Genomic DNA, 12,873 nt, shown 5'->3' with positions numbered 1-12,873 from the left:
TGTCTATTATCTGCTGCCAAAACCTTCATCTAAGCCTTTATTACCTCTCAACCTGGCTTCTGCAGTGCTCTCCTGGCTGGCCTCCTACAGATCACCCCGCATAAACTTGAACCCATCTAAAATTTTGCTGCCTCTGTCCTAATTTATTTCCTTGTTAAATGACATCTTGATTTTAAATTTCTCATCCCTCATCTTTTATGGTCCCTACGTGACCTCTCTGATCCTTGTCTCTGTAACCTCCTTCATCCACGCAGCCTCCTGAGATGCCTGCTTTGTCACAATCTGACACTTGAGCATTCCTGATTTTGACCACAGCACCATTTACGTCTATGCTGTCTGTTGCATTGACCGTGAATTCTGCAAGTTTCTCCCTAAACTTCACCTCTGCTCTAGTTCTCTCCTTTTAAGTTGGTCCTTACATCTGTTTTTTTGCAAGTCTTTGACCGTCTGTCCTAATAACCCCTCCTGTCCCTCATGGTTAGATTTTATTTGATGCTCCTGTGAAATGGTTTGGGCCATTTTGTTGTATTCAGACCACCGTACAAATATAAGTTTTTCTTGTTACTACATTGGCTTTTTCAGCTGCCATTGCCACAGTAAGTGAATCTCATTGACACCACTAAATCTCTTGTAAGTAGTGGGGACAGTACCCAGAATGGTTTTCTTGTCATTTGCAGAGAGTGATGCTACGCTTGTCTATGTACCGTCACTTCACAGTAACTGGCTATATATAAATGCTGTCTTGTATGCGAATGTGCCATTTTCACCTTGCCCCAACCATCAGTCAACTTTGAATGCATGGGTGCACTTCAGAGGATAGTATGTCCACATCTATCTTTGTTTTGTACGTTCTGTATGAGACAATTTGTTAAATAGGTTTTGTCCTGAGCAGATTTTTTATTTAAAATTTAAATAACTTTAGTTCCTTTGATTTCAGATTTTGACATTGTTGATTTTTGTCTCAGATTGGAGTTATTTTTATTTTTCAGGTCCAACAAAATATTGAATCTACAACCCAAAGCAAAGCAGATTCGCTGACAGAAAATGTTATTACTGTTGCCAAGGACCCTCGATATGCAAGATACCTGAAGATGGTCCAAGTGGTATGTTAATTTTCTTTCTCTTGGTGGTAGAAGTCTTGCCTTGATGACACGCTTTCACAAAAAAACGTAGAAAAGTAGAAGTAAGCCATCCAGCCTGTCAAGCTTGCTCTGCCTTCATTACAGTCAGTTAATTCTATAGCCTGTACCTTCTTTTCTCCTCCCCCCCCCCCCACCCCCGCCCCTGCCCCCCATAACCTTTAGTCTCTTTAGTGCCAGTGCCAAATCCAAATCCTTGAAATCATAGAGTGTTTTGGCCTCAATTGCCTTCTGTGGTAGAAAATTCCACAGGCTCACCTCTCTGATTGAAGCACTTTATCCTCATCTCAGTTATAAATTGCCTACACCATATCCTTAGACTGTGACGCCTGGTTTTGGTCCCCCCACCCATCAAGAACATCTTTCCTATATATACTCTGTCCAGACCTATTAAATCTTATTGGTTTCTACGAGATCTCCCTCCCTCTAATTCTTCTGAACTCCAATTATTCAACCTCTCCTCAGGTCAGTTCTGCCATCCCAGGAATCAGTCTGGAAAACCCTTGTTGTACTTCCTCTGTTGCAAGAACATCCTTCCTCAGATAAGGAGACCAAAATTGCACATGCTGTTTCAAGTGTGGTCTCACCTGGCCCTGTAGAATTGCAGGAAGACATCCCTATTCCTGTACTTGAATCCTTTCACTATGAAGGGCAACATACCAGTTACATCCTTCACCACCTGCTGCACCCACATGCTTACTTTCAGCGACAGGTGTACAAGGGCACCAAGATCTTGTTGCTATTCCATTTTCTCCAATTTATAACCATTCAATTAACAATAAATCTTCCTGTTTTTGCCACCAAAGTGGATAATCTCACAATTATCAACATTTTACTGCATCTACCATGCATTTTCCCACTCATTCCATTTGTCTGAAACATATTGAATCATCTCTGCATCCTCCTGACAGTTCCATCCTGCCCAGCTTTGTGTCATTCGCAAACTTGGAAGAATTACATTTTGTTCCTCGTCTAAATTACTAATATATGGTGTGAATAGCTGGGATCCAAGCACGGATTCCTGTGCCCCAGTCACTGCCTGCCACTTGGAAAATGGCCCACTTATTCCTCTTCTTCATTTCCTGTCTACCAAATAGTTTTCTGTAAATCTCTATATGCTACCCCTAATCCGATGTACTTTAACCTTAAGTCTAAAGCTGTTCTGTGGGGCTACGTTGAAACCCCTCAGAAAGTCTCAATAAACTACATCCATTGTGTTAAGAAAGCTTGCAGGATCCTTGGGTTTATAAATAGAGCTATAGAATATAAAAGCAAGGAAGTGATGGTAAACCTCAAAAAATCATTGGTCGGACCACTTTTGGGGTCTTGTGTTCACTTCTGGGCACCTTATTTAGCAGAGGATGTTAAAGCCCTGGAGAGTGTTCAAAGAAGATTCACTAGAATGATGCCAGGAATGAAGGATTTTAGATACAAGGAAATATTGGGCTTATTCTCCTTGGAGCAGAGAAGATTGAGATGACCTTGTGAGGTGTTCAAAATAACGAACAATTTTGATAGGGTAAAAAAGAATATTCTATTTCCACTAGTCAGGAACTAGGTCATCATTTCAAGATTGTCAGCAAAAGAGCTAGGAGTGAGATGAGGAGAAACATCTTTACTCAGGGACTTGTTAGGATTGGGATGTGCTGCCTGGGAGAGTGGTGGAGGTGGATATATATTTGAAAGTGATGAAGTTAGAGGGCTATGAGAATAGGGTGGGAGAGTGAGACTAGCTGGGAGCTCTTTGAGGAGCTGGTACAGAAATTATGGGGTAAATGGCGTCCTTCTGTACTGTAAAATTCTATGATTCACCTGCTCCCGCTCATCACATATATGAATTACATTCTCAAAGAATTCCAGTAGGTTTAGCAAGCATGATTTCCCTTTCGCAAATCCATGCTGACTGTGTCTGATCCTTCCACTGATTTCTAATGCTCAGCTATTAATTCTTTTATAATGGATTCTAGTGACATCAGGCTAACTGTTCTGTAATTCTCACTACCTCCCTTTTTAAATAGTGAGGTTACATTTGCTACCATCCAATCCATAGGAACTATTCCAGTGTCTAAAGAATCTTGGAAGATGACCATTATATCTAGGGTCATTTCCTTAAGTACTTGGGGATGTAGATTATCAGGCCCGGAGGATTTATCGACCTCCAATCCCATCAATTTCCCCAACACCATTGTCCTACGAATGCTGATATTCTTCAGTTCCTTCTTTTCACTTATCCCTGAATTCCCCAACATTTCTGGTATATTAGTTATGTCTGTCTTTGTGAACACAGAGCCAAAATATATATTTAGCTGGTCAGCCATTTCTTTATTCCCCATTGTAAATTCCCCTGTTTCTGACTATAAGGAACGTATAAGGTATTCACCAGTCTTTTTCTCTTTTCAAATACATACTCTCATACTCTATTTTCCCTTTCTTAATTAATCCCATTGTGCTCCTTTGCTGAATTTTAAACTAATCCCATTCCTGTTGTTTTTTTCTGGCCAATTTGTATGCTTCTTCCTCAGATCTAACCTCTAATTTCCCTTGTACGCCGCAGTTTAGCTGCTTTTACATTTCACTTTTGCACCAGAGAAGAATGAACAATTGTTGCGCTTTGAATGGTTGCCATTGCTTTTCCGCAGTCTTTGATTTGATTTGTTGTTGTCACATCTACTTAAGTGGAGTGAAAGTTTTGTTTTGCGAGCAGCACAGGCAGATCATAACAAACAAGGACATGTAGATTATAGGGTGCTTAAGGCGAGGCCTACAAAGATACGACTGCATAGGAGGTGCACAAAAGCAAGGCCAGCATTAGATTTGAAATTAGAGAGGCCCATTCAGCAGTCTAATATCAGCAGGTAAGAAACTGTTCTTGAACCTGTTGGTGCATGTGTTCGCGCTTCTGTATCACATTCCCCAGTCTATCATAGTCAACTTGCACCTCCTGCCACTGTAGTTTACTCTATTTAGGTTCGGACCCTAGTCTCAGAATCAATAACATCACTCTCCATCTTGATGAGGAATTCTATCATATTGTGCCTACTTATCCCAAAGGGGTTTGTGTATTTAGATTGCCAGTTACTCCTTTCTTATTCCACAATACCCAACCTGGGATGGGCTGTAATCTAGTTGGTTTTTCAACATATTAGTCCAGCAAACCATCCCCTATACGCTGCTGGAATTCCTCCTTCACGATATTGTTACTAATTTGTTTTGCCTAATCTATGTGCAGATTAAAGTCACCCATAATTACAAATGTTCCTTTGTTGCAGACATCTCTAATTTCATATTTAACGCTATTCTCAATATCACCCCTCCAGTCTGGGGTCTAGATATAATCTCCACTAATGTTTTTTAACTTCTGGTGTTTCTCAGCCCTACTCCTACAGATATCACATCATCAGAGCTAATATCCTTCCTCACTACTGCATTAATTTCCTTTTTTACCAGCAGGACAACTCCACTGCCTCTTCCATTCTAAATTGAATATCCCTGCTTATTTAGTTCCCGCTCCGGTCACCCTGCAGCCATTACTCCATCATCCTGACTGTATCACACCCGTTTTCATCTATTTGCATGAATAATTCATCCACTTTATTGTGAATGTGCTGTGCATTAAGGCATAAGCTTTAAAGCTTATCGTTTTAACATTACGTATCCTATTCCCATTATTTTTCACTGTGCTTATGTTTGATCCTGGCCCTTGATTTCTCTGCCAATGACTTTTCTTATTCCCTGATCTGTTTTTTGTTCGTTCCTTGATTCCCCTTTCTCTGACATCTTGCATCGGTTCCCAACCCCCTGCCATTTTGGTTTAAAGCCTCCCTACCATTCAAGCAAATACTCCCGCTATTGTGAGCAGGTTTCAACCCCTTATCTAAGAAAGGATGTGCTGCCCTCCAAGGGGGTCCAGAGGATCAACAATGATCCCAGAGATGACGGGCCTGTCAAATGAGAAGTGGTTGAGAACTCTGGGTCTGTAATCGATGGAATTTAAAAGGATGAAGGGGGTTCTGATTGAAACTTACAGAATACTGAGAGGCCTGGATAGAGTGGACATGGAGAAGATGCTTCCACTAAGAGGAGAGACTAAGACTTGATTAGATTAGATTAGGTTCCCTACAGTGTGGAAACAGGCCCTTCAGTCCAACAAACCCACACCGCCCCTTGAAGCATCCACCCAGACCCATCCCTCTATCACCCACACACCCCTGAACACTACGGGCAATTTAGCATGGCCAATCCACCTAGACTGCACATCTTTGGACAGTGGGAGGAAACCAGAGCACCTGGAGGAAACCCACGCAGACACGGGGAGAACATGCAAACTCCGCACAGTTACCCAAGGCTGGAATCAAACCCGGGTCCCGGAGGCTGCAGTGCTAACCACTGAGCCACCGTGCCACCCTTGGGGGAAGAGTCTCAAAATAGAGAGACAACCGTTTAAAGCTGGGATATGGAGGAATTTTTTTCAGTGAGAGGGCGGTTAATTGTGGAACTCATTGCCACAGAGGGCTGTGAAGACCAAGTCATTGAGGTTATTTAAGATAAAGATAGGTAGGTTCTTGATTAATGAGAGGATCGAGGGTTACGGGCAGATGGCAGGAGAATGGAGTTAAGAAACATATCAGCCATGATCAAATGGAAGAGCATTTACAAAGGGCCAAATGGCCTAGTGCTGCTCCTATGTCTTCTGGTCTTATAGCCATATTTGTTGCCATCCCCTAATTGCACTTGAGTGGCTTGCTAGGCCATTTAAGAATATGGTTGTGTCAACCATTTTGCTGTGAACCTGGAGTCACATGTATGCCAGATCTGGTAAGGATTGTGGATTTCCTCCCTGAAAGGTAGTTAGCCGGATGAGTTTTGATGACAATCAGTAGTTTCAATTGCAGATTTTACTTATTGAAATTCCACCAGCTATCATAAGGGATTTGATCCCATGGCCTCAGAGCATCAGCCCTGAGCCATTAGCACTGTCTGCCTTATGTGAAAGTGAAAGGGCCCGGTAGTAGTATTTGAGGCACAGTGGAAGTTCACTGCTGACTCCAGGCTAATATTTATCCCTCAACCAACACCCCTAAAACAAATAGTCATTGTAACATTACTATTTGTGGGAAATTTCTGTGTGTAAATTACCTACCACTTTTCCTATATTACAAAGGTGATTAAACTTTAAGAATTGATGCTATAGTATTTTGGAACATGCTGAGTGTTTGACTACAAATTCTTTGTGTTAAATCGCTGAAAGTACCCTCTGCTCAGACCTATCACTTGTTCTCTGTTTCTCCAAAACTCTGACCCTCCCTTCTCTGCATACATTACTACAACTGCTTAATCTAACCCTATCCCTCTTCCTTTATGCAACCCACATCCAGCATGAACCACTTTCAGGTATCTTTGCATGTGTGAATAGTGCTACAGAATTTCAAACTGTTAAGTTCTTTTTCTTTATAGCTCATTTGAAGGATTTCTTATTCCAATATTTCACCATTCCCCTAACTGCTATTCCACCTCTTCTGCTCAAATCATGCTCTTTTGAACTGTTCACAATGTAGATGAATTCTCTAAATCTTCTTTGTGTTGCAGGGTGTTCCTGTTATGGCCATAAGAAACAAAATGATTTCTGAAGGACTCAGGCCAGACCTGTTGGAGTAAGTTTCCACCAACCTCTGAAATTTCTTTTCCATTTGTTCAAATGTTCTTTTCTTTCTGACTCATAAATAGTTAATTCACTTGAAGCAGAAGAATGGGCTCTATCCAACACTGCCCTATGCCGTGTGTCTAGAGAATTTTGTGAGTCACAAAATTTTGTGAGTACAAAGCTTACAAGAATGTTTATAGAGAGTTGGAAGCTTTTCAAGCCTTCTAACAGATTTTGATGCGCTCCTTTGAGCCACTGGTGCCAAGAATAGCCCTATCCAATCTGTTGGCCCCACGAAATTCAAACAAACAAAACCAGGGAGTGAAAAGCAAACATGCAGGATAGTGGAAATCTGGAATTCTGTTCTTCAAAAAGCTATAGAGGCTATGATGCAATTGATGTTTGCAAAATTGAGAACAGCAAGCATTTTGTTCAGTAAGTGTGTCATGGGATAAATACATTAAATGATGTTAAGATCGCAAGCCATCTATGATTGTTGGCAAAGCCAGTATTTATTTGCCATCTCTAATTACTCTTACAAAATTCAAATTAGGTACAGAAGTAGACCACTTTGTAGCTCGAGCGTGCTCCAACATTCTGTAAGACCATGGCTGATCAGTTTGTGTTTCAAATTCCACACTCCCATAGTAAACATGTCCTGAACTGCCTCCGGTGTATTTACACCCTTGCTTAAATAAGGAGACCAAAACTACACACAGTACTCGAGATATAATCTCACAAATGCCATGTATAACCGAGATGTAACATCCTTACATTATGCTCAATTCCTCCCGCAATAACAGATAACATTCCATACACCTTTCTGATTACGTGTTGCACTTACATACCAGCTTTTTGTGACTCATATTAGATCACCTAAGTCCCTCTGTATCTCCAGATTTTGTAGCCATTTTCCATTTAAGTAATATTTGGCTTTTCTTGCTTTTTCATTTTTTCTGCCAACCTGCCATTTTCCCACATTAAGCTCCATCTGCCAGAAGTTTGCTCACTTACTCATCCCATTGATATCTGTCTGAAGTCGTTTTCACAATATACTTTCCTGCCTATCTTGGTTTCATCCGAGTTTATCTACCACACCTTTAGTCTGCTCATCCAAGTCATTGATATACATTATAGAAGGTTGAAGCCTTAATCCAGACCCTGCAGAACTCCATTGGTCACCTGTAACCAATTAGACATTTGTGCAAAGTCTCTGGTTTCTACCAGACAGCCAATCTTCTATCCATGCCAGTATGTTGCCCCGTATACGAGATTTTGTTTTCTGCAATAACATTGATGTAGCACCTTATTCAGTGCCTTCTGGAAATCCAAATATAGCAGTTTATCAACAGTGCATATTGTGCATTCAAGAATTTCTAATAAGTTGGTTCAGCAAGCTATCTCTTTGATAAAACTTTGCTAACTCTTCCTGATTATAGTGTCACAGAATTATACAGCATGGAAACAAACCCTTCAGTCCAACTTGTCCATGCAGACCAAGTTACCTAAACTAAACTACTCTCACATGCCAGTGTTTGACCTGTACCCCTCTAAACTTTTCCTATTCATTTATCTGTCCAAATGTATTTTAAATTTAATATGCAACTTTCATATCTTTAGTGACCAATTCTGGTACACTCCTCAGCATAGACGTCAAGTGACCTGGCTTGTAGTTTCCAGTTTCTGCCTGCTTCCTTTCTTGAATAGAGGGTTTATGTTTGCTACTTTTCAGTCTGCTGGAATGTCTCCTAAATCTAGTATGTTTTGAAAATTAACACGAATGCATCTACTGCCTAATTATCACCTCTTTTCAGACCCTAAGATGTAGTCTGTCTGGACCCAGATACTTGTCAATCCACCACTCCATCAATTTTCTCTGCTTTCCCTATGATTGTCGTTGCTCTATGTTTCTCTCTCCTTTCCACCTCCAGATTTATAGCTATTACTTGAATGATATTTGTATCCCACTGTGTGAAATCAAAAGCAAAATATTTTTTCATTTCCTTACTATCTACTGTTAGCACCCCATTCTCACTCTCTAGTGAACCTGCATTCACTTGACTCACTATTTTCCTTTTTAAACACCTGAAGAAACTCTTGCTATCTGTTTTTACATTCCTAGCTAGCTTCCTCTGTTAACATGGTGATGATGAGATGCTTCCTTAAAACATCTGATTGGCTCTCCTGCAGCAGTAGCAAGGTTTTTTCATAGCCATTAAGCCCTGGAATGGAATAAAAACAGTGAATACTGGAGAACCTGAGCAGATCCGACGGTGTCTAAGGAGAGAGAAATGGAGTTAACTTTTCAAATCCAGTAAGACTCATGTTCAGAAGTCCCCTTGAGTAGGTCTTAAACGTTGGGCCTTCTGGGTCAGAGTTAGTGTTGTTACCTGCTGAGCTGCAGTCGTTTCCTCTATGTGTCCTACACAATGCCAGCAAAATATATGTCTTATCTTAATAGGAAATAACAAGAACTGCAGTCGGTGGAGTCAGAGTCCGTACAGTGTGGAGCTGGAGGAACATAACAAGTCTAGGCCTGAAATGTCAACTCTCCTGCTCCTCTGATGCTGCCTGACCTGCTGTGTTCCTCCAGCTCTGCACTGTATTGGCTGTTATTTCAATATGTAGCCTCCTTAACTGAATGCCTTAGTATCCCAGCAGTCATGCATCACAGATAAATTAGAATATTTGTTCAAGTTAAATTGCAGTTGACAAAGCTTCTGTTTTTTTTAATTTGCTGCAGATTTGTTTATTCCATCATGAATCATTGCTGCAGTTTCACGGTGCTGATTCCTTTAGGATTATGCTGTTTGATAATTTCACGTATTATTGTTTTTCCCTGTGCAGGACTCCAGATGCCCCAGTTCCCGATGGGGTTAAAGAACATGATGGAGATAGTTCTGGCAGTGAATCTTCGTTCAGTGATTGAAAACAGACTTCAGATATTTCAATTCTCAAACTAAAAAAATACGAAGCACTGATTGTTATGTTGAGGGGCATTAATTTTTTTGATGGTTAAACAGTCCAAAGGGATTGTAGCAGTATGAACTGTGCTGCCTCCTTATGCTGTATATGAACACCCCATTCAGTCTTAAGCTACGCCTCTGCCATAGGCCTGTCGATAGCTTAAAATTGTAAGTTTTGTGACTGAATGCAGAACTGCACTTTTATTTGTACGTGAAGTTACAATCTCCTTTCCACTGTATTTTAGATGGAATGTCAACAATGTGGCGAACAAACTGGGACTGTCATCAAGGTGTTAAATGCAAATGAATATGAGATAATGTTATTTTCATATTTTATATACCAGGCACCGTACTGAATTTGTTCAGCTTTATCTTGGAAAAGTTATGAATGGATTGTTCATGTGCTATTCTGTTCCCACATGAAGGAAAACCTCCCCCTAATGAGTAAAATCTGCACTCTAAAGAGTAAACCTTTGCAGAACTGAAGAAATTGCACATGATTATCCGTAATATTATGTTTACTTGGATGAGTCACCAATAAGAATACTTCCCCTACGCTGCTTGGTTGTCACCACTCAGCTGCTGTCAGGACCTTGATGTTTGGCTGTTGCTGTGAAGTGAGAATTATTTGTCACCACACTAACATTTCTTCCTCGTAGTCATTGTCATTTTTAGGTAGTGAGTCTGAATTTGACTGTGTGTGTCAACTGTTCACCTTCTGGTATCAGTCCTGAACGGCTGCTCCAGCCGTGCTGCTGTAGCACTCCATTCTTTCAGTGTGTTCCGAGTTCGTGCCATTCATTAAACTGATGCAAGGTCTGATTCCAAACAATATCTGATGAACATTGCTCATGCAGGGACTCTGCTGGAGAGTGTGTAACCTTCATTGAAATTGAGGAGCTAATTTTAGAATGAAATCGTAACTCACTATTGCTTCAAAAGAAACTGTTTACTTTTATAGAACTGCTACTGTTGAATAATTGTTGAAACAGTTACATTTTCAACTCTTTCTTCTTTTTTGTTTTTGAACACAAACAGTTTTGAATAAGCTCAGTGTTCTATCATCCAATCCAAGATAAACAATCCTAAACAGTAGATTTTCCTAGGGAGTCTTCTTGTTTGGCCTACCCTGAAACAATAGGGTAGACCCTCTTGTGCTATTGCAGACTCCAAATCCAGACCATTTAGCCTTCAGATAAAAAGGTAGGACAAGGTCAGAAAATAATTCAGTGCCCACCTTAGGGACTGGCATTTTGTCCTGAGCACTAAAAATGGGAAGTGTAACATAAACTATCATATTGTAATCACACCACCTTGTTCATAATGGCACTGCAACTACAATCTACCCATCGTAAACACGGGTCAGCAAATTGTACTTGAAGGGAGTGAGAGTTGGAAAGTAGTGCAATGTCAGCACTCCTATCTCAAAAACCATTCTATCAATGTACAGCACTCAGCTAAGATGTGGGACCTTTTGTTACATCACCAATCGAACTATGGTTCTTGTCAAATATATTAGTAACAAAGAGAAAGAACTTATATTTATATAGTACTTCTCACAACCTCAGGATGTTCAAACCATTTTACAGCCAGTGGAGGGCTTATATATCTTAGACTCCTGTAAATTTATCTTTACAGTCCAATTACAAGTATTGGGTTATTTTATTGCACTGAATAAAGCACAGGTTGGACGTTTGTTTGATGTAATTGAACTGTCTCATAGGTGGAAAATTGGTCGAGTTGTGAGAGCACTAGCATGGAGTAGAGAGGCTGGATCTGAGGAGCTGACTGAAATGTTGCTAGAATTCCTTTTTATGTGTTGCTGTGGCACTTGTACCTGTCACATGATTTGAGCAAGCCAACCAACAAACTTCAAAGGTAATACAGCAACACTCCTAATACATAATATTTCTTTGTAAAGCGCACAAATTTCCTAAGTTGCAACAGCAACTACATTTTGAAAGTTCTTCATTGGCTGTAAAGTACATTGGAATGACCTGAGGTCATGTAAGGCACTATATAAATGCAAGTACACTTACTCACTTGAAGCAGTCTCATTGCATTTCCCTGCAACCTTTTACATTTCCTGCTCAATTGAATGCTATGCACTAATTTTCTCAAAAGAATCTAGTTGCACTGGATTTGACAAGCCCTTGATGACGTTACGAGAAGAACTGTGATGCTGGGACGGCTGAAATATTGAGCAAGCTTTCTAGCATTAGTTGGAGTATCTACCCTGTGCGTGTGAACAGATATCCTTGTAAACCCACTGCAATTTAACCAGGCAGGTCTGTAATTCAGCAAGGAGTTGAGATCAATTTTGGAAGCCCTGCAGGTAAACTAGATTTCCATTCAGCTTCATATGATTTCACATCACATCAATTTGAGTCAAATAATAAACCTAAAAATGATTTTTGTTTTGTCGCTGTTCAAGTCTATAACCTCCAAACCATTTCCCTCATCAATAATTCAGTATTTGTTTGCACTGCTGAAAATAAAGTAGTAAACTTGATGTGCGCTGTATCTCAATATGTCGAGTTCGGATACTAAATTGACTGAGCGTTATTATTCATGTGAATTGTGCAGGGCGTTGAAGTTGTGCCAAGAGTGTCAGTAGGTTAAATAGTGTCGCATTTTACAGTTTGATACCCGACTTTAACACATTCAGCCTGCTACATGGATCTTGTGTACTTGCTGTATTGCTGTGCTGTATATTCTTATTGTTACTCACCCATACCATAAACTTTATGTACAAAATTGATGAGGAAAGAAATTTGCACATGAAAATGCCATAGGTATACACTGCTCGAATGTTTGGTAGCTGTCATTTTGTCTTTGAATAGAATCTCCAAGGAGTTGAGATGCTCCTTGCGTTAGTTCTTGAACTTAGATATACAAAGTTTATTGTTTTCTTCATCAAGTCATATATCTCTCACAAAGGCCAACTAACCTCTAACTATTTTTCTTTCAAAAGACCAATATCCTGCATCCTTTGCTCAAAAATAAAAGATAAAATGTTTTTCAAATGCCTCTGTTTAAATGTTTTGCAACCACCCATTGACTTGACTGTTTTGTAATCACTTTGCTTAAGACCTCTCCTTCAGGTTTTATCAGTGCTTCTCTGAGG

The 12,873-nt window shown here is 40.2% G+C and overlaps 1 protein-coding gene across 1 annotated transcript in view; it reads left to right on the top strand.

Moving 5' to 3' along the window:
• washc3 (WASH complex subunit 3) overlaps positions 1-12,765 on the top strand; it is a 51,737-nt gene extending 38,972 nt beyond the window's left edge. Inside the window, exons 5-7 of the mRNA XM_048549394.1 lie at positions 990-1,103; positions 6,726-6,790; positions 9,628-12,765. Coding sequence (XP_048405351.1) covers positions 990-1,103; positions 6,726-6,790; positions 9,628-9,709 — 261 coding nt within the window. The 3' untranslated portion in view covers positions 9,710-12,765. The remainder of the gene's footprint in view (positions 1-989; positions 1,104-6,725; positions 6,791-9,627) is intronic.
• The last annotated feature ends 108 nt before the right edge of the window (positions 12,766-12,873 follow it).

Source organism: Stegostoma tigrinum, chromosome 18 (assembly GCF_030684315.1).
Source record: "Stegostoma tigrinum isolate sSteTig4 chromosome 18, sSteTig4.hap1, whole genome shotgun sequence".
Lineage (NCBI taxonomy): Eukaryota > Metazoa > Chordata > Chondrichthyes > Orectolobiformes > Stegostomatidae > Stegostoma > Stegostoma tigrinum.
The sequence above is the reverse complement of the archived record's forward strand: the minus strand, read 5'-3'. Positions and strand labels throughout refer to the sequence as shown.